Source organism: Ahaetulla prasina, chromosome 8, assembly GCF_028640845.1.
Source record: "Ahaetulla prasina isolate Xishuangbanna chromosome 8, ASM2864084v1, whole genome shotgun sequence".
NCBI classification, from domain to species: domain Eukaryota; kingdom Metazoa; phylum Chordata; class Lepidosauria; order Squamata; family Colubridae; genus Ahaetulla; species Ahaetulla prasina.
Window position 1 is genome coordinate 15,913,820 of NC_080546.1, and position 27,403 is coordinate 15,941,222.

A 27,403-nucleotide genomic window follows, 5' to 3' on the forward strand; every position below is an offset into this window, starting at 1 on the left:
GAGGACTAGGAGAGACATGATAGCAGTGTTCCAATATCTCAGGGGTTGCCACGAAGAAGAGGGAGTCAAGCTATTCTCCAAAGCACTTGAGGGAAGGACAAAAAGCAATGGGTGGAAATTCATCAAGGAGAGAAGTAACCTAGAACTAAGGAGAAATTTCTTGACAGTGAGAACAATTAACCAGTGGAACAACTTACCTCCAGAAGTTGTAAGTGCTCCAACACTGGAAGTTTTAAAGAAGATGTTGGATAACCATTTGTCTGAAGTGGTGTAAGGTTTCCTGCCTAAGCAGGGAGCTGGACTAGAAGACCTCCAAGGTCCCTTCAAACTCTGTTATTCTAATTCCGCCAATTGATTGAAGGATGGCCTCATTCTGGTTTCAGGTTCCATCTCTCTGTGCTCAGTCCTTCTGCTTGGTCAGCAGACCTATGGAGGCCTAGTCTTTTGATTGCTGCAGCTTAATGCTAAGTCATTCTATAATAAGACTATCTATATACGAGAAGCTAAGGCAGGGGCAGGAGTTTATCATCCAGGAGTCTCTTACCATTTTAAGGGGCACTGGTCCAAAGGTTACCCAATGTAAGGCCTTGTCCCTTGACTTTGGTTCTAGGGATCAGTGGGGATTATTGCTATTGTATTAGGTTCCCTTAATCCATTTGTGGTCTGGCAGTGAAATTTCAATCTAAAGTAGTGGCCAAAATTGTGGAAACCTTTTGGAAAAAGTGTATTTTCTAAAACTAGCTAATAACACCACTTTTTGGGGGAGTAACACCATCAAAATATATATCAATGGAAGGATAATTTAATCAAGAATGTAATATAACTTTTATGAAGGTTTTGCTGTTAGAATAGCAGTTTCAGTGTAAAGAAGAAAAGTGAAACACGTAGAAAAAACGAGATATACAAAAATTATCACCATGTCAGTTAATACTTACTTGGGTAACCTTTAGCATGAATGACGACCTTACAAGGTCTTCCCATGGAGTGAACCAAGTCTTTTAGTTCTGCAGCTGTTATCATGTGAAACCAAGATTGAATGATTGCTTCTATTAACTGGATTTTATTGCTGGGTTGCTTCTGACTAACAAGTTTCTTTAGTCGGCCTCATAGATTTTCAGTTGGTTAAGGTCTGGGCTATTCCCAGGCCATTCTAGCAGTGGAATATGATTATCTTGAAACTGCCCCCAAAAAAGTGGTGTTATTAGCCATCAAACCTCAAAAATACACTTTTCGCAAAAGGTTTCCACAATTGTGGCCACTACTGTACCTTGTCTTGGAGGTAGATTGAAACGGTTTGGGTGTTCATGGCCACCAAGGCAGTCATGGGGCTATCTCAAGTCATCCAGAGCCTGGCATAAGGCAGTGGTTACACAGGTGATCGGGTTTTCTCCTTAGGGCAGTTGCAACATGATCTGGAATTGGGGGAGTTCTTTGTGACCCCCTGCCATTGTCACATTACTCCCAGGTGACTATGAGATTCTCTGGTGCTTCGCTCCCATTCAGGAAGGTGGAAGCTGTTAGATTGGTCCAACTCTGGCATCTGATGGACCCAGAAGGGTTCCAGAGGGAGCTAAAGGTTGTTTCTGGTGATCTGCTGCATGGTCCATTTGAGGCCTTAGTTGCCACTTAAAATGAGAGGATGATTGTGGCCTTGGGTCAGGTCACAGCCATATAATCTCTTCTTTCCCATGGATCCCATCTCTCATCATAATTTACAGAAGAGCTGAGGGGGATAAAACAGGAAAAAGTAGAGTGCTCCTAGACATCAACGAAGGATTAACTTGACTGGGCATCCATCTTGACTCTTCTTGACTTCTCAGTGGTTTTTGATACCATCAACCATAGTATTCTTCTGGACTAACTCTGGGGCATTGAGACTGAGTAACACTGTATGGCACCAGTTCACTTTCTCCAAGGCCAGTTCCAATTGGTGTAATTGATGTAACTGGAAGCAAGAAGTGCAGCTCTTGGCACCTATCATATGGAGAGCCAGGGGCTCAATACTCTCTCTTCTACTATTAAATAACTATGTGAAGCTGCTGCATGAAATCATCTATCATCATGGAGAGAAGTAAGCTATAGATCTTCACACCAGATCAGCTAAGTCAGGGGTATCCAAACTTGGCAACTTTAAGACTTGTGGACTTCAACTCCCAGAATTCCTCAGCTAGAAAAGCTGCCTCAGGAATTCTGGGAGTTGAAATCCACAAGTCTTAAAGTTGCCAAGTTTGGACACCCCTCAGCTAAGTGATGTAGCTAATGTCCTCTCTCTGTGCCTGGAAGCTGATGGGGATCTGGATGGGGAAAACCAAGCTTTGACTGAACCCCAGAAAGATTGAACAGCTTTGACTGGGATTTTATATATTTGGGGTTTCTGTACTTCAGAGAGCCTCCAGAGCCCAGGGGAGGCCATTTTCGCCCTCCCAAAGGCTCGAGTAAAGCCTCCGGAGCCTGGGGAAGGCGAAAAATGGGCCTACTGGAAGTCTGGAAACGGGCCCATTTTTGGCCTCTGGAGGGCCTCCGGAGTCCAGGGGAGGCCATTTTCACCCTCCTGGAGGCTCGAAGAAAGCCTCTGGAGCCTGGGGAGGTTGAAAAATGGACCTACTGGAAATCTGGAAACGGGCCCATTTCCAGCCTCCGGAGCCTGGGCGAGGCCATTTTCGCCCTCCCGGAGGCTTGAGGAAAGCCTCCAGAGCATGGAGAGGGCGAAAACGCCTTCCCACTGTGGTACAGGAAGCCTATTAGGCCACACCCCCATGGCCATGCCCACTCAGCAACCGGGGAGAGAACCAGTTGCTAAAAAATTTTCAATCCCACCCCTGGCCCCAATCCTGCTGCCCTTCCAGAAGGTCCTCAAAACTTGGACATGCCCTCAGTCTTGAGAGACCAAGAAATCGTGGCGTCTGTTTCATGACTATAGTGTTCTTTGAGTTTAGACTGCAAACCCTTGTTAAATCATTCATTAACTTTAAAAAAAAATTAATTCTCAGAAGTCTTCTCCCCCTTCAAAAGTGTCAGTACTCATCCTATCTTGCTTCTTCAAATTCCAGTTTTTGCTTCCAAAGAGTGTCAGAGGGAAGACCATGGAGTCCATAATTCTGGCCCTTGTGGGTATAGGCACATCACAGCATTTGAATATCTTTTCCAAGTGGCTGCCTGACCAAGTGTTAGTCTGCCACATGTTTCCTGGCTGCTTATTCCCTTACTCTTGATAGTTGGTTTAAAAAGACAGATGCTATCCACCACTTTGATATCTTCATTGCCAATTCTAAGGCTATTTTTGCTACAGGTTGACATTAGTTTGGTCTCATTTATGTTTACTCTTGGTCCCTTTTTTTTTTTTCATTGTACCCTTTCATTTTTAAATCAATCTGATTTTGCAGATCCTCTGAATTTTAAGCTGTCGGATAGTCATGAGCATTATTCAGGTTATTGATTCTTTTTCCCCTCCACTTTTAAAACGTCATTTTCTTCCATTCCTGTTTTCCTTAATAGGTTGCTTGAATAAATAAGTGCAGTCCTTTTGTTTAGCAGCATAGAATGTGAGTTTGTGGAAGACCCATGTTCCTGAATCTTCGGTATTAAAGATGGGAAAAAACCAGTGTCTTACACTATATCCAGGACCATGTAGCTGCAGATAATCCAGCCTTCTCTTTTTCTCTATAGATGCATTCGATTTTGTGGAGATTGTGCATTGTTTTGCAGGCGTGACGTTGCAGAGTCAGTGTCGGATATTCCAAGGAAAGATATTCTAAATAGAAAGTACTTCTTAGCCAGAGTCCCTGGAAGGCTGCCATCAGTCAGAGTAGGCAAGGCTGGGCTAGATGGCAAAATAATCTGCCTAGACAAAAGGCAGTTTCCGATATTATTTTAAATGCTCTTTTGTTTTCCTCATCGTTCCCCTTTTAAATTTCCATATATTTAAGCCTAGCCTGCAACATTTCACTTACTAAGCAGAACTAAGTCATCGACGGTTGCCTTTCGTTTGCTTGCCAGCTCTGCCTTCCTATCGTTTTTGAAATTCTGCATAGGGATTTAAAAAAAGAAAAAGAAATGTATCAACCTTGTCCTGGATCACTAGACATGACTAGCTGGAGAGCAGTGATGGGTTGCAAATTCTGCTGGCCTGTGATTAAAAAAAAAATCTGGCTTGAAATGAAAGGAGCAAGAGAAGAAGGGGGAAAAAAAAAACAGGAAGAAAAATTCTGCTTTGCATGTGCATTTCAAGACTTGCATCCATCATCCCATCTGGAATGAAAAGCGTGTTTTTCTGAACTGTTGGGGGGGGGAATGCATCTGTGCCCTTTGGTAAAACCCTAATATTTGGGGTGACCTTCTGCCAGCCCGAGTGCAAAGGCAATGGCTCACAGAGCAGGAGCTCTGCAAATTATTAACTGGCTTATTAAACAGTGATGTTAACTTGTACCAGGGAGGGGGTAGAGGAGAAGAAACCCTCTGGAAAATAATTGTTTGTGGAGGGTGAGGACAAAGAAGATATCAAAAACAGCCTTAACACCATTAGCAAGAATTCCAGTTCGCTCCCTGAATGTTTCGCGGTGAATTAAATTCTTTCCTAATTAGATTGAGGAGGTGACATTTTTGTTGCTGCTCTTGATAGAAGTAAAAACAAGCTTTGATTACGCAGCATGAAAGTTGACATAGGGTGGAACTCAAGGGGACCCCCGGAGCAGGAAAGATTAATGGGACAGGCGAGTGGGGAGTGAGGGGGAAGTGGGGTGCCTCTGCCAGAAGCAAAGGGGCTCTTAAAACACACACACACACACACACACACACACGTGACATTTCTTTGAAGTCAAGTCAAAGTCAACATTTTTAGAAAATCAACACTGCTGAGGCTGCTCGGCTTCCCTTATGCCTACTTGATATTGTTTTGCTTGCACCTGCCACACGCTTGCAGCAGGCTGGAGCGGAAAGCAAAAAAAACCCAACAAACCAGTGGTCGAAAACAGCAGCGCCGACAGCAGCAGCAGCAGCCGCAGCCTTTGAAACCCTTCCATTGAGACTAGTTGGACGGGGGAAAAAGCTTGGCAGTGACATCCCTTGGAAGAGGCGTGCGTGCTTCAGCCAATCCACCGAGGAACTTGAAGGTGGTGTGCTGATGAACGGCGGATGCCTTTGCCACAAGAGAGCCGGGAGAGAGGAAGGCAAGAAATCATCCAGACTATCTGAAGGGAGAGCATTTTCTTGCATAATAATTAAGGTGCTGGTGGGGGGGGGGAAGAAGCAGCTCTTTGTAGAGCATCTCTAATGGACAAGTGGAGCCTCTGGGGAGATGCTGTTGTGATTTTTGTCCCCTCTTTACCGAGATAAAAAAGGAACCATCCCAGGAGCCTCCCAACGCAGTTCTTTGGGGGGGTCCCTTTTTTGGCCATTGTTCTCATCTTCCATTTATGCGTTGCTATTTGCTGACCTTTCGCACTGGAGTCTCTGCCACTACCACCACCCCCTTTCCCAGTTGCTCCACCCTGTACAGTTCCAGCTGAGAAGAGGCACGGTTTCCCCCAAACTGTGCCGTGGAGCGCCCGTGTGGTACCTTCCACGAACAATGAGGGTTGAGATCCTTTCGTCAAGGTGGTAGGACACGGTGACCGTTCCACGGGAAATAAAACCAGAAGCTCGAAGCGAAGGAACATAGGAAGAGTGAAACGAAACCCTCCGACAACCACTCGCAAAGAAGGGAAGGGGACAAACCCTTGTGCCATCTGAGGCGGAGAACATCAACAGTCTGAGATACTCAGGAGTGAAGATGAGAAGACGAAACAGTTTTAAATAAGAATGATTGATGGCACCATGACATCACAAAGTAGTCTTTCGCATCTGCTTTGGGGCTAGCAACTCTTTCTGAGGCCCGCATGATGCCTGAAGACAGGAATACGGGGGTCCGTGCCTCGGGTACCCTGGCATCGTCTCCTTTTGTTCCCAAAACTACTTACAGGAGGATTAAGCGATGTTTTAGCTTCCGAAAAGGTAGGTACACTCCTCCTTTTCCTTTCCATAAGGGCTTGGGAATGTAAGGGAGCAGAAATGTCTTTTTAATAGAAATTTAGAAACAAAGGAGGCGAAGTGCTAAAAGATTTGCCAGATTTAAGTTTATTTCACCTTACAGTGGAAGTTTATGTCGCCATTATTTTTTTCTCCAGACCCATGAGTGGAAACAAATAGCGTGCAAAAGGTTTAGTAAGGTTTAAAAATCTCGGTGCACGGGGAGCTATAAAAATCAGCCAGGCATCAAGGACACCTGCTTCCATTGAAGCAGGGAAGAAATGATCAGCGATATAGCTTAAAAAGCGGGGGCCAGAGATACATTTGTGTCTGAAAAGGATTGGTGAGCTGTGGAGGTTTGCAGTCCAGTCCGATCCTTTCTGTTCACATTTTGCTGTTGTGAGTTTGCTTGCATGCTTTCTGGAGCTTGTTTCTTTTCTTTTCTTTTTTACATTTCCCAGTTGCACCCCCCCAAAAAAAAACCCCAAAAGCAAAAACCTTTTCATGCTGATTGTCCCACCCCTTTTGCTTAATTATTACACTTCTAATCAATGCATCGGATTTTCCCTGGGCATGTATGTGCATGCATGCGTGTCTAACACAGCCGCTGGTGGTGGAAGTGAAAAACGTGTTACTGAGGGGAAGGGCAGGCATCGTGTTAGTTTTGAAAAACATGGGCAAGAATTCCCCAGAATTGATCCAGTTGGCTAACCCAACGGCACTCAGAAATAGGGCATAAGAGCAAGCCCACACTACTCGACGAATTCCCTTAAGATCCAGTGTTTTCAGACCATTTAGTTTTAATTACATTCCCCTTGCTTGTGACAGTTAATGCCTTCCCATCTCTGGAGGCAATATGTTCTTTGGCACTAAGTCTTGAAATACAGGTATTAATATAAAAGGGGGCAGTGTGCTTTTTTGGATGATAGGAGAGGACCTAAGACACTAAATATCTTTATTGTTCAGATCCTAGATAAGACTTAAGAAATAAGATCCTGCCTTGGGTCAAGAGAAACTCCGTGATTCCTTTATTGTTAGTCTTCTGCTAGTGTCATTCAATTTATTTCCATTTGGGGAAACTTGGGAGAAATGGAATAAATAATGGGCAGGAAGAGATTTTAAAAGTTTCACTCTGTGTGTAACGACCAAGTAGGCAAGGGATTGTATCGTGTGTATCTGTCATTTCCTAGATGTGTTTAACATGCTGAGTAAAACATGAACATGTATGGGTTGGCTATAATGCAAGTTTTGGGATTATATACAATTGCAAATGAACTCTTTAAAGAAGACTTTTTGTTGTTAAAATGTTTTTTTTAAAAGTATAGACCTTTCTGTCACTTTCCAGAAATTTAATAAATGATTTCAACATTCCTGACATCCTTATATACATTTCTAATTTTTTAAAAAAAATATCTCTAGGCAAAATTCAGTGAGACTTCAAGGGATATATGAAATGTGTGGGTAGTCTTTTACAAACCATTTGGTTTTGGGGAAATTTAAACTTTAGTTTTTCCAACAAAGGAGCATCCAAATTAATCTCTAAGGACATCTTGAAGCACGCTATAGAACTAGAAGATTCCATTGAGGGTAGATTTCTTCTTCTGAGGATATTTTTCAATTGAATTCATTTCAACATGTGGATAACATTGCTGGAGATATACAGACCACTCCTTCAACTGATTCCAACCCAGATAGTGAAAAGCAGAGCAACAGGGCCATCTCAGCTCACCTGTGATAAATTTTAGCTCAAAACTGAACATCAGAGACCCTACTGAACCAAAAAAAAAAAATGACATTTCATCTGCCACATCTGACTAACTCAGAATTAAATATCTCATTTCTCAGCAAGCTTTAAAGCAAAGAGCAGGCACAGAATTTTGAGGATCAAAGCAATGAGCAAGATCAAGAAATGACCATTCCTGAATTCATATCCAGAGCAGATACTATATCAAGAATCCTTCCTCGTGCACTCTTGTTAAGACATAAGAAGAGGAGGTATGATGGTATTCATATCTGGTACTAGAATGGAATAGAATAGAATTTTATTGGCCAAGTGTGATTGGATACACAAGGAATTTGTCTTGGTGCATATGCTCTCAGTGTACATAAAAGAAAAGATACGTTCATCAAGGTACAACATTTACAACACAATTGATGGTCAGTATATCAATATAAATCATAAGGATTACCAGCAACAAAGTTACAGTCATACAGTCATAAGTGGAAAGAGATTGGTGATGGAAACTATGAGAAGATTAATAGTAGTGCAGATTCAGTAAATAGTTTGACAGTGTTGATGGAATTATTTGTTTAGCAGAGTGATGGCCTTCGGGAAAAAACTGTTCTTGTGTCTAATTGTTCTGGTGATCCAAAAAAGCATCAGATGGTAGTAACATGGCCACCAAACTAAATATCTTTTTTTTAAAAAAACTATTAAGTCTCATAAAATGGCCAAATCTTGAGACTTTGCTGGTTTCCCTGAAGTTTCATTCATTGTACTTAAATCTCACAGAATCTGGTGATCTCACAAGATCCTTAACATTTAGATTTTTTAAAAAAATATCTTTTTATTCACAGATGCCAGTTCAGGAGGTGCTCAAGTTCTAGTATTTGTCTACTCTACATGATGATCAGCAAAAGCTTTCAATGGCAGTCCACAAAATAAATAAAGATTGGAAACTGTAAATATTAGCCCAGGTAGCATAGAATAGATTTGAGACCACTTTACTTTTATGACACCATTGGGACTTAAGCTTTGGGGAAATTTGTTTAATTTATTTTCTAGTGAATACGATTGTCTGCTGGGTGAGAGAATCCAATATTTTGGAATGTGGTTTTGTTTCTTTGATTTTATACCATCTCTTTACAAAAACAAAAACAGCTTTCATAGTTACTGCATATTCAACCAAATCAAAAAATAAAGTATTAAAAGCATAAAAATCTACCATTTAAGTCTAAAGCTGAAAGCTAAGCTGAAGAATTTTTTAAAAATAGTTCAGTCTGAATGAGGTTTTGTTCTTGAAGGGTGAGTACACATGCATGCTGAAATATTCACTATTCAAAATCTAATAGCATATGCAAGCCAAAAATATTCATAAAAACCATGTTTTAGGGGAGAAGATTCACTAAATACAGAGTGGAAATATTTACAAAAGTATAACATTAGTTGTATTTTCAAAAAAATACATTAGAAAGAGTAAATTGCAAATGGTAAAATGCAGCAATGAGTCTGGATTTTCATCCAAGACCTTTTTTTTTCTTATGAATTTACAGACTAATAGCTGAAACAAACTAAACATCAGAAAAATTAGAATTCAAGGGAAACAGGAATGTACAAATTCAACTGTCCTCTGTTAAATGCATTGCCTGGGAAGTAAAATTTGGCTCCTTCTGCTTTAGAAAAATAGCCAAGACACACCCCTTTTGCCTGGTGTTTAGAAGGCAGGGAGTTTATTTATTTTTAATAGACCTATTTTTATACGTTCCTTATGTCTGTTTAATGGGATTGCACATTCTATTCCTACCACTCTAATGACAGAAAGTGAAGAGGAACTAAAGAGCCTCTTGATGCAAATAAAGAAGGAGAGTGCAAAAGTTGGCTTGAAACTCAACATTAAGAAAAGTAAGATCATGGCTCCCGGCCCTCTCACTTCCTGGCAAATAGATGGGGAAGAAATGGAGGTCGTGACATATTTTATTTTCCTGGGCTCCAAGATCACCGCACATGGGGACTGCAACCAAGAAATGAAAAGACGCTTTCTCCTGGGGAGGAAAGATATGGCTATCTAGACAGTATACTAAAAAGCAGAGACATAGAATAGAATAGAATAGAATAGAATAGAATAGAATAGAATTTTATTGGCCAAGTGTGATTGGACACACAAGGAATTTGTCTTGGTGCATATGCTCTCAGTGTACATAAAAGAAAAGATACGTTCATCAAGGTACCCACCATCACCCATCACCCATCACACCACCATCACCCATCACCCATCACCCACCATCACCCAGCCAACAAAAGTGTGTATAGTCAGGGCTATGGTTTTCCCAGTTGCAATGTATGGCTGTGAAAGTTAGACCATAAGGAAGGCTGAGCACCAAAGAATTTAGGCCTTTTAAATCTGGTGCTGGAGAAGACTCCTGCAAGTCCCTTGGACTGCAAGGCGATCAAACCAGTCAATCCTAGAGGAGATCAACCCTGACTGCTCTTTAGAAGGCCAGATCCTGAAGATGAAACTCAAATACTTTGGCCGCCTAATGAGAAGGAAGGACTCACTGGAGAAGAGCCTAATGCTGGGAAAGATTGAGGGCAAAAGAAGAAGGGGACAGCAGAGAACAAGGTGGCTGGATGGAGTCACTGAAGTAGTAGGCATGAGGTTAAATGGTCTCCAGAGGATGGTAGAGGACAGGAAGGCCTGGAGGAGCGTTGTCCATGGGGGTCACAATGGGTCGGACATGACTTCGCAACTGACAACAACAATCCCTTTCTGCCCATCTCATTTCATGTTGCCTTCAGCCACAATGGAGGCTATAAGCAGATGAAGGCCTTGGATTTATTTAAATGCAAATTGAACTTTCTAGGATTTTTGCTCTTGTCTTGTTAGGATTTTTGCTCACACATAACACATACAGGTAGTCCTCGACTTACAAACCTCATTTAGTGACCAAAGTTACAACAACACTAAGGAAAGTGACTTATGACCATTTTTCACACGACCGTTGTGGTATTCCCCGCAGCCATGTGATGAAAATTCGGACACTTGTGAACTGACTCATATTTATGACGGCTGCAGTGTCCCGGGATCATGTGATCCCCTTTTGCAACCTTGTGACCAGCAAAGACAATGGGGAAAGCCAGATTCACTTAGCAACGGTGTTACTAATAACTGATTGACCACTGCAGATATTCACTTAACAACTATGGCAAGGAAGGTCATAAAATGGAGCTAAAACTCACTTCACAAATGTTTCGCTGAGCAACAGAAATTCCAGGCTCAATTGTGGTCGTAAATCGAGGAGTACCAGTGCTTGAACTCAGAGAAATTGAAAGTGCAATTTTTCCTTCACACTTTCAAGGTGAAATGAATGGACATCCAGGAGAATATGGGAGTGGCAAGATGTGAAGATATATGGAATGAGTTCAGCCTGCACAAGCCCTGGTTTCACCCAGTTTGAAACTCTCATAACTTTAGGTGACAAACCGAACAACCGTTATCGAGAGTAGGGGGCAATTCAAGGGTTGGTATTTACTTACTTTCCCTACCGGTTTGCAACTGTGAGTGCACGCACCACGTCCATGCATGCACCCAGCCTTCTGCGCATGCGCCCGACCTCATAAATGTGCCTAAATAGGATGGCATAGAGCCAGGGCGGTGTTGTGTCTTGTCCGCTTCCCCGCAGCCGGGCCCGTCTTATCTGCTTCCGAACGCTGAGGAATGTCCTAGCATGCCTCCCGGCCCCGGCCCTGGCTCCATGCCCAGACAGGCCGAGGAAGAAGAAGTGCCTCCAGCCCCCAGCCCTGGCTCCATGCCCAGGCAAACGGAGCAACTAGACCCCTCCCCCTCCCCCACAGCATGTGAGCCTGAGGAAGGTCAATTACCAACAGCTGCAGACTGGAGTGACCCTCGCTTCAGGAGAATTGATAGGCGGCGTCAACAGAAGGAAGGGAGGGGCAGGCCAGGTGGAGCCACACCCCATGGCCTATATAAAGGATCTGCTTTCTGGCATTTTCTGAGTCAGGCAAAGTCTACCTTATATTGCTGAAGTCACTTTCTGGTCTCCTGCCTGCCTTGAGAACTCTGATAGGACTTTGGCAGAGCTGCAGAGGCACGCCTGATTCAGATTTCCCTGACCCGGCCGTCAGCGAAGGAGTGGGACACGACAGGCGGGTGGGCAGAACCACCTGCGATTTCCGCTACCAGTTCGGTTGAACTGGTCCGAACAGGCTGAATACCACTTCTGGGGCAATTGTAAATCTGAAGGAAATATATATTGCCTCTTTATGCCTGACATAAGGGCTTCTGGGAGAATCTTTGGTGCTGTCTGAGCTTGTTTGTTTTCTTGCAGATGTTTCATTTCTCAAAATACCCTTAACACTGATGATGTTACCTAGTTTGGTAATGAAACGTCAGCAAGAAAAAAACCAAGCTCAGGGAGCACCAAGGACTCTTCATTTCAACCCCGAAGCTACAAATATTCTCCTTTATTGATAAGGCTTTCTGAAATGGCAACATCTTCAAAAAGGCTTTTTTTTCTTCTTCCAAGCGTTCTTAATAATTGAACAGGTTCATAATGAGACAGTCTGTCCCCTATGAAGATAGGTCATAAGCTGCTCAGAGCTTTGAAGATTAAAATCAATGCTTCAAATTGATCTCAGAAAACAATTAGCAAGCAGCAGAACATTTGCACGAGCGGCTTTTTCAGCACCGATGTCACGTGGTGCCAATTCTGTGGACTAAGTAGTATCCTAGTTGCTGACTTCTACCAGTTACCATCTGGGAAACTCCTGTTCAACAGCAGAATAAGACCGATCAGTACAAAAATTTTTAAAAGCTGAAAATTAATCTTGAAGTTTTGTTGGCAGACAAAGCCAGAGCTGACAGATCTCTGTTTTCTTACACTTCTTAATGGGTTTACTCAGTTCTCTGAAAAGAGTGTGTCAACAGTCTGTAGAAATTCAATAGTACAGCTTGAATGCTTGATAACTGTATGGCTCGTATGTCCATGAAATCCAACAAGTTAGTAAACGGTGAACTTACCTTGTCTGATTACATAACTAGACGCCGATCTTCATCTATGCAAAATCAGCTTCTTGGGTTCACATTTCCCCAAAGCGTTCTCTGTTTTAAAACTTTTCATGCTTTTTAATAGCAGATTCCCAAAGCAAAATGGAAATATACTTAAGCTTACTCAATATGGAGAAATTGGAAACTAGGTAAGATTCAGTTTGACAGATTATTCATAACAGAAAGCATAAATTCAAATACTTTGGGGATAAAATCCCCCCATGTTCTCATTTCTGTCTTTCTCTCCTGTTTGCCTTCCTCTTTCTCAGTTCTCTGAAAAGAGTGTGTCAACAGTCTGTAGAAATTCAATAGTACAGCTTGAATGCTTGATAACTGTATGGCTCGTATGTCCATGAAATCCAACAAGTTAGTAAATGGTGAACTTACCTTGTCTGATTACATAACTAGACGCCAATCTTCATCTATGCAAAATCAGCTTCTTGGGTTCACATTTCCCCAAAGCGTTCTCTGTTTTAAAACTTTTCATGCTTTTTAATAGCAGATTCCCAAAGCAAAATGGAAATATACTTAAGCTTACTCAATATGGAGAAATTGGAAACTAGGTAAGATTCAGTTTGACAGATTATTCATAACAGAAAGCATAAATTCAAATACTTTGGGGATAAAATCCCCCCCATGTTCTCATCTCTGTCTTTCTCTCCTGTTTGCCTTCCTCTTTCTCAGTTCTCCTGAAGTTTCTCCTCTTCATCTTTCTTTGATACTTGGCAGTGCTTTCTTCCCTGGGCCAGTTTTGCCCAGTTTTGCAGAGATTGTTGTTGTGTCCCAGGCCCAGGTAGGTAGTAGTAGATGCAATCAGTTCAAAAACAAACATACTTTATTAGAACAGCTGAGAATTAACTCATTCTCAGCGTCGTCCAAACTAAGTCAAAGCAAATTCTTCGTAACACAATTCTTCAGTCTTATGACCAACCTTGGTCTAATTAGGCAAACTGCCAAAGGCTTTTTTCTTCTTCAAGCGTTCTTAATAATTGAACAGGTTCATAATGAGACAGTCTGTCCCCTATGAAGATAGGTCATAAGCTGCTCAGAGCTTTGAAGATTAAAATCAATGTTTCAAATTGATCTCAGAAAACAATTAGCAAGCAGCAGAACATTTGCACGAGCGGCTTTTTCAGCACCGATGTCACGTGGTGCCAATTCTGTGGACTAAGTAGTATCCTAGTTGCTGACTTCTACCAGTTACCATCTGGGAAACTCCTGTTCAACAGCAGAATAAGACCGATCAGTACAAAATTTTTAAAAAGCTGAAAATTAATCTTGAAGTTTTGTTGGCAGACAAAGCCAGAGCTGACAGATCTCTGTTTTCTTACACTTCTTAATGGGTTTACTCAGTTCTCTGAAAAGAGTGTGTCAACAGTCTGTAGAAATTCAATAGTACAGCTTGAATGCTTGATAACTGTATGGCTCGTATGTCCATGAAATCCAACAAGTTAGTAAATGGTGAACTTACCTTGTCTGATTACATAACTAGACGCCAATCTTCATCTATGCAAAATCAGCTTCTTGGGTTCACATTTCCCCAAAGCGTTCTCTGTTTTAAAACTTTTCATGCTTTTTAATAGCAGATTCCCAAAGCAAAATGGAAATATACTTAAGCTTACTCAATATGGAGAAATTGGAAACTAGGTAAGATTCAGTTTGACAGATTATTCATAACAGAAAGCATAAATTCAAATACTTTGGGGATAAAATCCCCCATGTTCTCATTTCTGTCTTTCTCTCCTGTTTGCCTTCCTCTTTCTCAGTTCTCTGAAAAGAGTGTGTCAACAGTCTGTAGAAATTCAATAGTACAGCTTGAATGCTTGATAACTGTATGGCTCGTATGTCCATGAAATCCAACAAGTTAGTAAACGGTGAACTTACCTTGTCTGATTACATAACTAGACGCCGATCTTCATCTATGCAAAATCAGCTTCTTGGGTTCACATTTCCCCAAAGCGTTCTCTGTTTTAAAACTTTTCATGCTTTTTAATAGCAGATTCCCAAAGCAAAATGGAAATATACTTAAGCTTACTCAATATGGAGAAATTGGAAACTAGGTAAGATTCAGTTTGACAGATTATTCATAACAGAAAGCATAAATTCAAATACTTTGGGGATAAAATCCCCCCATGTTCTCATTTCTGTCTTTCTCTCCTGTTTGCCTTCCTCTTTCTCAGTTCTCCTGAAGTTTCTCCTCTTCATCTTTCTTTGATACTTGGCAGTGCTTTCTTCCCTGGGCCAGTTTTGCCCAGTTTTGCAGAGATTGTTGTTGTGTCCCAGGCCCAGGTAGGTAGTAGTAGATGCAATCAGTTCAAAAACAAACATACTTTATTAGAACAGCTGAGAATTAACTCATTCTCAGCGTCGTCCAAACTAAGTCAAAGCAAATTCTTCGTAACACAATTCTTCAGTCTTATGACCAACCTTGGTCTAATTAGGCAAACTGCCAAAGGCTTTTTTTTCTTCTTCCAAGCGTTCTTAATAATTGAACAGGTTCATAATGAGACAGTCTGTCCCCTATGAAGATAGGTCATAAGCTGCTCAGAGCTTTGAAGATTAAAATCAATGTTTCAAATTGATCTCAGAAAACAATTAGCAAGCAGCAGAACATTTGCACGAGCGGCTTTTTCAGCACCGATGTCACGTGGTGCCAATTCTGTGGACTAAGTAGTATCCTAGTTGCTGACTTCTACCAGTTACCATCTGGGAAACTCCTGTTCAACAGCAGAATAAGACCGATCAGTACAAAATTTTTAAAAAGCTGAAAATTAATCTTGAAGTTTTGTTGGCAGACAAAGCCAGAGCTGACAGATCTCTGTTTTCTTACACTTCTTAATGGGTTTACTCAGTTCTCTGAAAAGAGTGTGTCAACAGTCTGTAGAAATTCAATAGTACAGCTTGAATGCTTGATAACTGTATGGCTCGTATGTCCATGAAATCCAACAAGTTAGTAAATGGTGAACTTACCTTGTCTGATTACATAACTAGACGCCAATCTTCATCTATGCAAAATCAGCTTCTTGGGTTCACATTTCCCCAAAGCGTTCTCTGTTTTAAAACTTTTCATGCTTTTTAATAGCAGATTCCCAAAGCAAAATGGAAATATACTTAAGCTTACTCAATATGGAGAAATTGGAAACTAGGTAAGATTCAGTTTGACAGATTATTCATAACAGAAAGCATAAATTCAAATACTTTGGGGATAAAATCCCCCCATGTTCTCATTTCTGTCTTTCTCTCCTGTTTGCCTTCCTCTTTCTCAGTTCTCTGAAAAGAGTGTGTCAACAGTCTGTAGAAATTCAATAGTACAGCTTGAATGCTTGATAACTGTATGGCTCGTATGTCCATGAAATCCAACAAGTTAGTAAATGGTGAACTTACCTTGTCTGATTACATAACTAGACGCCAATCTTCATCTATGCAAAATCAGCTTCTTGGGTTCACATTTCCCCAAAGCGTTCTCTGTTTTAAAACTTTTCATGCTTTTTAATAGCAGATTCCCAAAGCAAAATGGACCCCGGGCTCTGTTTTTGCTGTCAGACAGTAAGCTGTCCAGGACAAAACGGGCCCTGGGGAGCAGTGGTGGTATTCAGCTGGTTCGGACAGATTCCGGAAAATAGGTAGTGGTCACCACACTATAAAAAGATGTTGAGATTCTAGAAAGAGTGCAGAGAAGAGCAGCCAAGATGATTAGGGGACTGGAGGCTAAAACATATGAGGAACGGTTGCAGGAACTGGGCATGGCTAGTCTAGTGAAGAGAAGGACCTTCCTGGGGCCGCCAGCCGGCATTGCTTGGCGGACGGCACCCTGAGAAGTCCCTCTCTGTGAGGCGTGCGGGTCGGTGGGAGGCATGAGGTAACAGCAGGCGGTCCCGTAAGTACCCAGGCCCTAAGCCATGGAGCGCTTTAAAGGTCGTAACCAAAACCTTAAAGTGCAGCGAGAGAAGGAGCAAGGCTATCAACATTGTTTTCCGGCAAAGAGCCTGTTCTGTCCCCCTCGCCTCAGTCCGAGAGATGACTTAATTAGCCAGCAACTATCAGCTCTAGTTCTCTCCCTCTAAGCAGTTGATTTGCTCGCCACGAAGTGATATAGCAGCCCTTGCTGCTTTTATATCCTGTGGGGTGTGGCTCCATGACTCAGCACTTCCTAGGCCTGCCCCACCCGTGCTTCTGTTGTTCCCGCCTCTACTGCCTACGAAACCTAGGGTCCAGCCAGGCCAGATTGCCATCAGCCGGGTCTGGAGGTGTGGCCTGGGGGGGGGACAAGTCAGGGGATGGAGGCCTCATTATCTCCTCCACCTGGCCTGCCTCTGGCTTCTGGAGCTGAGCCAGGGAAGCCAGTGCTCCAGAGTCCTGATGGCCCTTCCCCCTCATTTTCCGAGTCACTTTCTGGCAGGGGGCCCGGCTCGGGGGACGCAGACACAACAGAGCCCAAATGCTGTTGCTGGTCTTTTAAGCCTTATGGGAGGGCCAATCATCTCTTGGCCCTACTCCCGAGTCGTCTTCTTTGCTTTAGCTGCTCATGCTGGCAGCTCTTCTCATGCGTGCATTAGGAACAGGCTCCTCCTGTTCCTTTGTCTCACTACTGTCAGCCTCTGGAGGCTCAGATTTATTTATTTATTTATTTATTTATTTATTTATTTGATTTGATTTTTATACCGCCCTTCTCCCGAAGGACTCAGGGCGGTGTACAGGCAGAAGTAAAAAAGACAATACAATGTACAATTTAAAATGTAAATTAAAAAACTTATTATAATTAGCCCGAAACTTTAAAATATATAAAAAACTAAAATCCCATTTAAAATTGATATTAAAAATTTAAGAAAATTTAAAAGACCAATAAAATTCAAGCCAGCCCAGCGAATGAAAAGATGTGTCTTCAGTTCAGCGGAAGGTCCAAGGTCAGGTATTTGGCGAAACCCGGGAAGCTCGTTCCAGAGTGTAGGAGCCCCACAGAGAAGGACCTCCCCCTGGGGGCCGCCAGCCGGCATTGCTTGGCGGACGGCACCCTGAGAAGTCCCTCTCTGTGAGAGCGTACGGGTCGGTGGGAGGCATGAGGTAACAGCAGGCGGTCCCGTAAGTACCCAGGCCCTAAGCCATGGAGCGCTTTAAAGGTCGTAACCAAAACCTTAAAGTGCACTCGAAAGGCCACAGGTAGCCAGTGCAGTCTGCGCAGGAGCGGTGTTACGTGGGAGCTACGCGTAGCTCCTCTATCACCCGCAGCTGCATTCTGACTAACTGAAGCCTCCGAGTGCACCTCAAGGGAGCCCCATGTAGAGAGCATTACAATAATCCAAGCGAGAGGTAACGAGCGTGAGTGACTGTGCACAAGGCATCCCGATCAAGGAAGGGGCGCAACTGCCGAACCAGGCGGACCTGGTGGAAGGCCCTCCTGGAGACGGCCGTCAAATGATCTTCAAACGACAGCCGTTCATCCAGGAGGACACCTAAGTTGCGCACCCTATCCTTTGGGGCCAATAACTCGCCTCCAACAGTCAGCTGCGGCTGCAGCTGACTGAATCGGGATGCCGGCATCCACAGCCACTCCGTCTTGGAGGGATTAAGCTTGAGCCTGTTTCTCCCCATCCAGACCCGTACGGCCTCCAAACATCGGGACAGCACTTCAACAACTTCATTGGGGTGGCCCGGGGTGGAAAAGTACAGCTGGGTGTCATCAGCGTACTGCTGATATCTCACCCCAGATGGCCCTGGCCCCACCTCTGCCTCCAATGCAGAGCCCTCATCCAGGCCTTCCCCAGCCTCCAGGACTGGCCCATGTTCTTCCTCAGCCACATCACTGTCTGACTGTCTGACTCGGTTGCCATCTCCGCAGGCTGCTGGCGGACCACAACAAGTATATACAAAATGGTATAGGTCATGGGTGTCAAATTCAAGGCCCCCTGGCCAGATCCGGCCCACAGGGTACTTGGATCTGGCCTGCTGGATCACCCTGAAAATAGCGAAGGACCGGACTGCGGTGCCTCTGCCAGCAAAAATGGACCCCGGGCTCTGTTTTTTGCTGTCAGACAGTAAGCTGTCCAGGACAAAAACGGGCCCTGGGGAGCAGTGGTGGTATTCAGCTGGTTCGGACAGATTCAGGAAAATAGGTAGTGGTCACCACACTATAAAAAAGATGTTGAGATTCTAGAAAGAGTGCAGAGAAGAGCAGCCAAGATGATTAGGGGACTGGAGGCTAAAACATATGAGGAACGGTTGCAGGAACTGGGCATGGCTAGTCTAGTGAAGAGAAGGACCAGGGGAGACATGATAGCAGTTTTCCAATATTTAAGGGGCTGCCACAGAGTGGAAGGGGTCAAGCTATTTTCCAAAGCACCTGAAGGTCAGGTATTTGGCGAAACCCGGGAAGCTCGTTCCAGAGTGTGGAGCCCCACAGAGAAGGACCTTCCTGGGGCCGCCAGCCGGCATTGCTTGGCGGACGGCACCCTGAGAAGTCCCTCTCTGTGAGGCGTGCGGGTCGGTGGGAGGCATGAGGTAACAGCAGGCGGTCCCGTAAGTACCCAGGCCCTAAGCCATGGAGCGCTTTAAAGGTCGTAACCAAACCTTAAAGTGCACTCGAAGGCCACAGGTAGCCAGTGCAGTCTGCGCAGGAGCGGTGTTACGTGGGAGCTACGAGTAGCTCCTCTATCACCCGCGCAGCTGCATTCTGACTAACTGAAGCCTCCGAGTGCACCTCAAGGGAGCCCCATGTAGAGAGCATTACAATAATCCAAGCGAGAGGTAACGAGCGTGAGTGACTGTGCACAAGGCATCCCGATCAAGGAAGGCGCAACTGCGAACCAGGCGGACCTGGTGGAAGGCCCTCCTGGAGACGGCCGTCAAATGATCTTCAAACGACAGCCGCTCATCCAGGAGGACACCTAAGTTGCGCACCCTATCCTTTGGGGCCAATAACTGCCTCAACAGTCAGCTGCGGCTGCAGCTGACTGAATCGATGCCGGCATCCACAGCCACTCCGTCTTGGAGGGATTAAGCTTGAGCCTGTTTCTCCCATCCAGACCCGTCGGCCTCCAAACATCGGGACAGCACTTCAACAACTTCATTGGGGTGGCCCGGGGTGGAAAAGTACAGCTGGGTGTCATCAGCGTACTGCTGATATCTCACCCCAGATGGCCCTGGCCCCACCTCTGCCTCCAATGCAGAGCCCTCATCCAGGCCTTCCCCAGCCTCCAGGACTGGCCCATGTTCTTCCTCAGCCACATCACTGTCTGACTGTCTGACTCGGTTGCCAGCTCCGCAGGCTGCTGGCGGACCACAACAAGTGTATACAAAATGGTATAGGTCATGGGTGTCAAATTCAAGGCCCCCTGGCCAGATCCGGCCCACAGGGTGCTTGGATCTGGCCTGCTGGATCACCCTGAAAATAGCGAAGGACCGGACTGCGGTGCCTCTGCCAGCAAAAATGGACCCCGGGCTCTGTTTTTTGCTGTCAGACAGTAAGCTGTCCAGGACAAAAACGGGCCCTGGGGAGCAGTGGTGGTATTCAGCTGGTTCGGACAGATTCCGGAAAATAGGTAGTGGTCACCACACTATAAAAAAGATGTTGAGATTCTAGAAAGAGTGCAGAGAAGAGCAGCCAAGATGATTAGGGGACTGGAGGCTAAAACATATGAGGAACGGTTGCAGGAACTGGGCATGGCTAGTCTAGTGAAGAGAAGGACCAGGGGAGACATGATAGCAGTTTTCCAATATTTAAGGGGCTGCCACAGAGTGGAAGGGGTCAAGCTATTTTCCAAAGCACCTGAAGGTCAGACAAAGAATAATGGATGGGAACTGAAGAAGGAGAGATTCAACCTGGAAATAAGGAGAAGTTTTTTGACAGCGAGAACAATCAACCCATGGAATAGAAGTTGCCTTCGGAAGTTGTGGGAGCTTCATCACTGGAGGCTTTCAAGAAGAGATTGGACTGCCACCTGCCAGAAATGGTTTAGAGTTTCCTGCTTGGGCAGGGGGTTGGACTAGATGACCTACAAGGTCCCTTCCAACTCTCTTAATTTGTTAAAAGTGATATCTAGACTCCAAAAGGCTATTTACTCATGGCAGGGATGGATCTCAAAAACAGTTTAGGAAGGACCTAGAATTAGTGACTTACATTTTGACAACTTACCAGTAATTAAGTTAACTTTGTTAACTTACCCCTAACTGGCAAGGCTGAATAAGTAGGTCTCCTGCTCAAGCAGCAGGTTGGACTAGAAGACCTCCAAGGCAGTTGTGTGACTCTTTCTCCAGCAGTAGGATGTCCTCACCTGCAGTCACCTGCTCCATTGATACTGGGCCCATTGCCAGTATACCCATTAGTGGAACAGTTCCAGGCTGTGGTCCCAGAACTGGCCTGCTCTCAGCTTTTATTATTCTCCACTTTGCCAAGGTCCCTGGAATGTTCAGAACGTGAGAAAAAAATATCGCTTTAATTCGCCATTAATGAATTCGAAACTCCTTCCCTCTTTTTTTTAAAAAAATTATCTGTCCAGGATAGGGGTCTCCAACCTTGGCAACTTTAAGACTTGTGGACTTCAACTCCCAGAATTCCTCAGCCAGCTTTGCTTTGCTGACTGACAGCTTTGCTGGCTGAGGAATTATGGGAGTTGAAATCCACAAGTCTTAAAGTTGCCAAGGTTGGAGACCCCTGGTCCAGGATATTCATCAGAAAATAGGGTTGTCAGCTGTTCATCACCCTACATCTGTGATGGCGAACCTATGTCATGTGTGCCCAAAGTGGCACGCAAAGCCATATTGCCCGGCACGCGTGGCCTTGCCAGTTTGTCTTCCGGGTTTCTTGCGCACATGTGCATGCGATGATCAGTTGATCGTCATGCGCGCGGCAGTGCTGAAAATCAGCGTGCACATGCGTACCGGCCAGCTGATTGTCGGGTGCTCGTGAATGCCAGAACCCGGAAGTTCAGCTTTTTCGGAGTGCAATCCATCTGCGCATGCGGTAATGGCAAAATCCAGCCTGCGCATGCCTGCTGACCAACTGATTGTCGAGCGCACATGCGCGCTAGAACCCAGAAGTTTGTCTTTTCTGGGCATGGTCCTGAGGAGTGCACGCACACACGTGATGTTTCTACGTGAGTGCCTAAAATGTTTGCCATCACAGCCCTGCATGATTGAACCAAGGAATCTGCCCCCTGTTCTGAAACCATGAGCTGTTAATGAGAGCAGCTTTCTTTGTCTATATATTAAAGGAAGGTCAAAGCACAGAATTGTCAGTACTTTCATTGCACGACTGCTCCAGATATATATCTCTCCCGTCAGAGCTGGAAGAAATCTTAAAAACCTGGCTGGTGATATAAATAAATATATATATTACAGTGGGATAAAACTATCAAAAGTACTAAATTGGAAGTGTGCCATAAATAAAAGGAGCAGGTTCATTTTTGCAGATCAACCCCAATGAATTTACACGGGTACAATTTGCATTCCTTTGTTAGTACACCTAGTTCTCGACTCACCACAGTTCATTTAGCGACCGTTCAAAGTTACAGCAGCATTGATAAAAGTGGCCTGACTATTTTTCATGCTTACAACCGCTGCAGCTTCTTCATGGGCACGTGATCAGAATTCAGCTGCTTGGCAACTGGTTCATATTTACGACGGTTGCAGGGGTCACGTGATCCGCTTTTGCAACCTTCTGACAAGCAAAGCCAAAGGGAAAGCCAGATTCACTTAACAACTGGATTATTAACTTATCAACTGCAGTGATTCGCTTAACAACTGAGGCAAGGAAGCAGGGGTGAAATTCACTTACCTTCCCTACTGGTTCACAAATGTGCGTGCGCAAAGCTTTCTGCGCATGCACAGAGGCTGAAATTGTCAGAAAAAAGGGACGTCATGACGTCCATGGGGGTGGGCAAAGCCTCCCGCAGTCACCGCTACCGGTTTACCCGAGCCGGATAGAACCGGCTGAATTTCACCCTTGCAAGAAAGGTCGTAAAATGGGGCAAAGCTTACTTAATAATTGTCTCACTTAACAACAGAAATGTTGGGCTCAATTGTGGTCGTAAGTCGAGGACTACCTGTATATGACTGTAAGCCACCCAGAGTTACCCTGTGATAAGATGGGTGGCCAATAGATTTTATAAATAAATAAATCCATAAGTGACTTGCCATTGCAATTCCAGGCTCAATTACGGTCGTAAGTTGAGGACTACCTGCAGTAGAATTGCTTCAGGATATTGTCTTGTGCTAAGGTTTTCTCAAAAAGGGCCTTTCAGGAAACATATTCTGGCATTTCTAGGATGCTTCCATTACCAAATATATATGTTTTGTCAAATATTTTCTATTTTGTTTTACTTTTTCTTGTGTGAAAGTTCCTAGCCAGTCCTAAAATGTCTTAGAATTTTGCTATATTTGGGGCATTCTGGCAGATACAAAATGGCAGCCCGGTGAATGGAAGACTTTGGTTGTTGCTAGCAGTATTAATGGTGCAAAAAATATATATCTCCAAATCTCTTTCCATGATGTCTTCTCCAGAATGAGGAATGATTACGCTAAGTTAGGCAAACGGACACTGTAACTTTAAGAGATTTTCAGTCATCATTACCTGTCAGGCCTGGGTTGTACCAGATTCCATGGTAAGAGTATTTCTGAAATATTAATGGAATTCACCATTTATCTGTGTTGCATTAGTTAATGAGATCCGTCATGCATTCTTTGCAAAAAACAACAACAACAAACCCTCTCCTTTTCTTGGCTCTCAATTTATAATTAATCTGTTTCGATATATGACTCTGTAATTTAAGTTATATATTGCATTCCTTTTCATTATTTTTTCTTTTAGAAAAGTGATTTACAGTCTAAAACCTATCTTTTCGACCATAAAAATATTTTAATATGCTCTCAGGGTTTCAGATGTATGTTTTCAGAGTTTAATCATAGGCATGGGGCAGGGGTGGGCTTGAAAATTTTTAGCAAGGGGTTCTGTGCACGGTTGCTGGGTGGGCATGGCCATGGTAGGGTTGGCCTAGTTGGCCTCCTGCACCATGGCAGGGGAGTGTTTCTGCCCTTCCTGGACTCTGAAGGCTTTCCTCAAGGCTCTGAGAGGGTGAAAACGGCCTTCCTAGGCTCCGCAGGCCCTCTGGAGGCCAGAAATGGGCCCCTTCCTGGCCTTCCCAAACTTCTGGAAGGCCCGTTTTTTGCCCTTCCCAAGCCTCTGTGTGCGCCCTGCACTTATCTGCCTCTAAAATGGGCCACATGTGGACTTCTGAGAGGGGCGGGGCAGGGTGGACGGGGCCAGCCAGGAGTGGGATTTGGAGGTTCTCCGAACTGCACAGAATCATAGCTATAGGTTCCCCCGAACCCCCAGCAGCCCAGCCCTGGCTTGGAGTTACATCACTGTTCACAACTATAAGCAACATATTGTAATGAAATTAAATACGCAGGGATCTTCTCCAGAAATGTGGCACACATACACCCATTCACCGCAGACTGAAGATGGTACTTCAGCAAGTAGGATTTTGGGTAGGATTCTGAGGTAAAATTAATTAACAAATACCTGTTACAGTTAAGCCACACAAGGGTCACATTTCACAGAAATATTTTACACAAAAGAAGACCGGCTAATATTCTAAATTCAGAATATATTGACTAATACGCTCATTACAAAGGTGATGAAATGAATATGTACTATATTACTCATCATCTCCTTTTAAAGGGATGGTGTTTGGGCCTCCAGTGCGCATTCGCGCAATTCTGGGGACCCAACTGGTCTTCAGAGCTCTTATGTATATATGCATTTGCGCAGACATGCAAGAGTACTTGCGCGCAGTGCCCACATCCATAAACTGCATTCACGCATGTGAATTGAGCATGTGAAAACCACATGCATGTGTAGATGGTAAAATTGCACGTGCAGCACATGGAGGCCCCCACGTGAAAGCCGTGTGAATGCACAGATGGTGCACTTGCATGCACAGTGCATGGGGGAGGAGCTGCGCATTAGCGCGGATAGCACGCACAAGTGCAAAGCAGGCAAAGTGCGTACCTGTTCAGCACTCAGTGAGTAAAAAGTTCACCACTACTGGGCTAATGTCTTACTTGGTCATGAATTCTTTTAAGCTTTGCTGGTGGCCCTCTTGTCTCTGGTTTAGTTTAGGAATTACAAATGAGATATTTCACCAAGTCAATTCAGGTGTTTGTGGTCATTAACCAGATGTTTCTCCAAGCTTTGCAGCATTTTTAGGTAGCCATTTATATTGATCGCTAGCCATATATTACCTTCAAATTTGATTACATTTATGGTACTGTGGCTAGGATGGTGGCTGCAGAGACCAAATGCATCTTTTCTGCCTTGAGCCAGAATAGAATTCTGGTTGGAGTTTTCTCAGATTGACAATGGTGGTCTTGTGAAATGCCGGGGAGATTCAGGCAGTTCAGATTTATTGCGAGCTTAAGTTCTCTAGAAGAATCTGACCTAGTAACAGTCAAGGGAAATCAGCGGGAATAAGAAGGCACTCGAGGTGAGCTGGGCTTAGATCTCTTGTGGGCATGCAGGAACTCATGATTTACAGATAACAGATTTGGAAGGGACTTTATAGGTCATCTAGTCCGACCCCCTACCCAAGCAGGAGACCCTAACCATTTCTGACAGATGGGAGTCCAGTCTCTTCTTGAAAGATTCCAGGGATGAAGCTCCCACAACTTCCAAAGGCAAGCTGTTCCATTGGTTGATTTTTCTCAGTGTCAGAAAATTTCTCCTTATTTCTAGGTTGAATCTCTCCTTGATCAGTTTCCATCCATTATTCCTTGTCTGGTCTTCAGGTGCCTGCTATCATGTCTCCCCTGGTCTGTCTCTTCACTAGACTAACCATACTGAGCACTTGCAACCATTCATTGTATGTTTTAGCCTCCAGTCCCCTAATTATCTTGGTTGCTCTTCTCTGCACTCTTTCAAGAGTCTCAACATCTTTTTTTATAGTGTAGTGACCAAAACTGGATGCAGCATTCCATGTGTGATCTTACTAAGGCTTTATAGAGTGGTATTAGTACCTCGCTTGATCTTGATTGTATCCCTCTGTTAATGCAATTTAGGATCGCATTGGCTTTTTTGGCTGCTGCTGCACAGTGGTGGCTCATATTTAACTGGTTGTCTAGTTAAATATTCATTTGTGACTTATGTTGCATTTGATTCCTCCCTCGGGCTTAGCCTGGTCACCTCCTACAGTTCTTTACTAAAAAAATATGCACGCAAGAATGCCATGACAAAAATGTGCAGAATATGCATACCAGTGAAATTAATGTACAAGTGATTCTTTTTGGAAAAAAAACAAAAACAAAAATCCACAGTGAGCGGCAGACAATTAATTACAATTGGAAAAATGTCAGAAATAGAATTCATCAGATTTATCCATTCTTTGTCCAATATTTCTGCAGATGGGACGGGGTATTGCTCCCACGTTGATGAAGCCACAAAATGTGTGCTATGCAGAAAATAATGCTGACTTGATTCTTTCTTCCCGATTCTTCTATTAGTTTTGAAGAATGGAGTTGTGTTAATAGCAGAAAGGAGGGGAAGGACTCTATAAATACTCTTGGAGAATTCACAGAATTTTATATACCCTACAAAGGGAGGCAATCAATACTCATGTACAGGTTTTGCTCCATTATAAGATCAGCAATATTTCTGTAACTCCTTTTCTATCAATGGCATCAAAACCTTTTCCCAGGGACGATCATGGAATGGGTATTTTGTGATAATACGACAGGATATATAAAGAATGGAGGCCTTTGAACTCTGGTGCTGGAGAAGACTCCTGCAAGTCCCTTGGACTGCAAGGCGATCAAACCGGTCAGTCCTAGAGGAGATCAACCCTGACTGCTCTTTAGAAGGCCAGATCCTGAAGATGAAACTCAAATACTTTAGCTACCTAATGAGAAGGAAGGACTCACTGGAGAAGAGCCAAAGCTGGGAAAGATTGAGGGCAAAAGAAGAACGGGACGACAGAGAATAAGGTGACTGGATGGAGTTGGTGTGAGCTTAAATGGACTGCAGAGAATGGTAGAGGACAGGAAAGCCTGGAGGAACGTTGTCCATGGGGTTGCGATGGGTCAGACACAACTTAGCAACTAACAAACAACAATGACAGGATATAAATTATATGTAGATTTTATCCCATTAGACTAGCGCTACCAACCAAGCGATGGGGACGTGAGGCCACATAGTGGGATTTTTGCCAGAACTTCCCAAGCAGGAAGTCCTCAACTGACAACATTCACTTAGTGACTGTTCAGAGTCACAACAGCACTGGAAAAAAAGTGTCTTATGACCATTTATCACACCACTGTTGCAGCATCCCCCTGATCGCCTGATCAGAATTCAGACACTTGGAAACCGACTCATATTTATGACGGTTGCAGTGTTCTGGGGTCATGTGATCCTCCTTTTGCGATCTTCCGATCAGCAAAGTCAACTGGGGATGGGGGGGAAGCCCGATTCATTTAACAGAGGTGTTACTAACTGACCTGCAATGTTTCACTTAACAACGGCGGCAAGGAAGATGGTAAAACGGAGCCAAATTTGCTTAACAAATGTCTCAGTTAGCAAAAAAAAAAATGTTGGCCTCAATTGTGGTCGTAAGTCAAGGGCTGCCTGTATA

At 44.0% G+C, this 27,403-nt stretch overlaps 1 protein-coding gene across 7 annotated transcripts in view; it reads left to right on the plus strand.

Moving 5' to 3' along the window:
* ARHGAP24 (Rho GTPase activating protein 24) overlaps positions 1-27,403 on the plus strand; it is a 527,216-nt gene that overhangs the window by 449,889 nt on the left and 49,924 nt on the right. Inside the window, exon 1 of one of the 7 annotated variants that reach the window (XM_058192083.1) lies at positions 5,259-5,988. The exons of the other annotated variants lie outside the window; for them this stretch is intronic. Coding sequence (XP_058048066.1) covers positions 5,874-5,988 — 115 coding nt within the window. The 5' untranslated portion in view covers positions 5,259-5,873. Of the gene's footprint in view, positions 1-5,258; positions 5,989-27,403 lie in introns of those variants that run through there. 7 annotated transcript variants of the gene reach the window in all.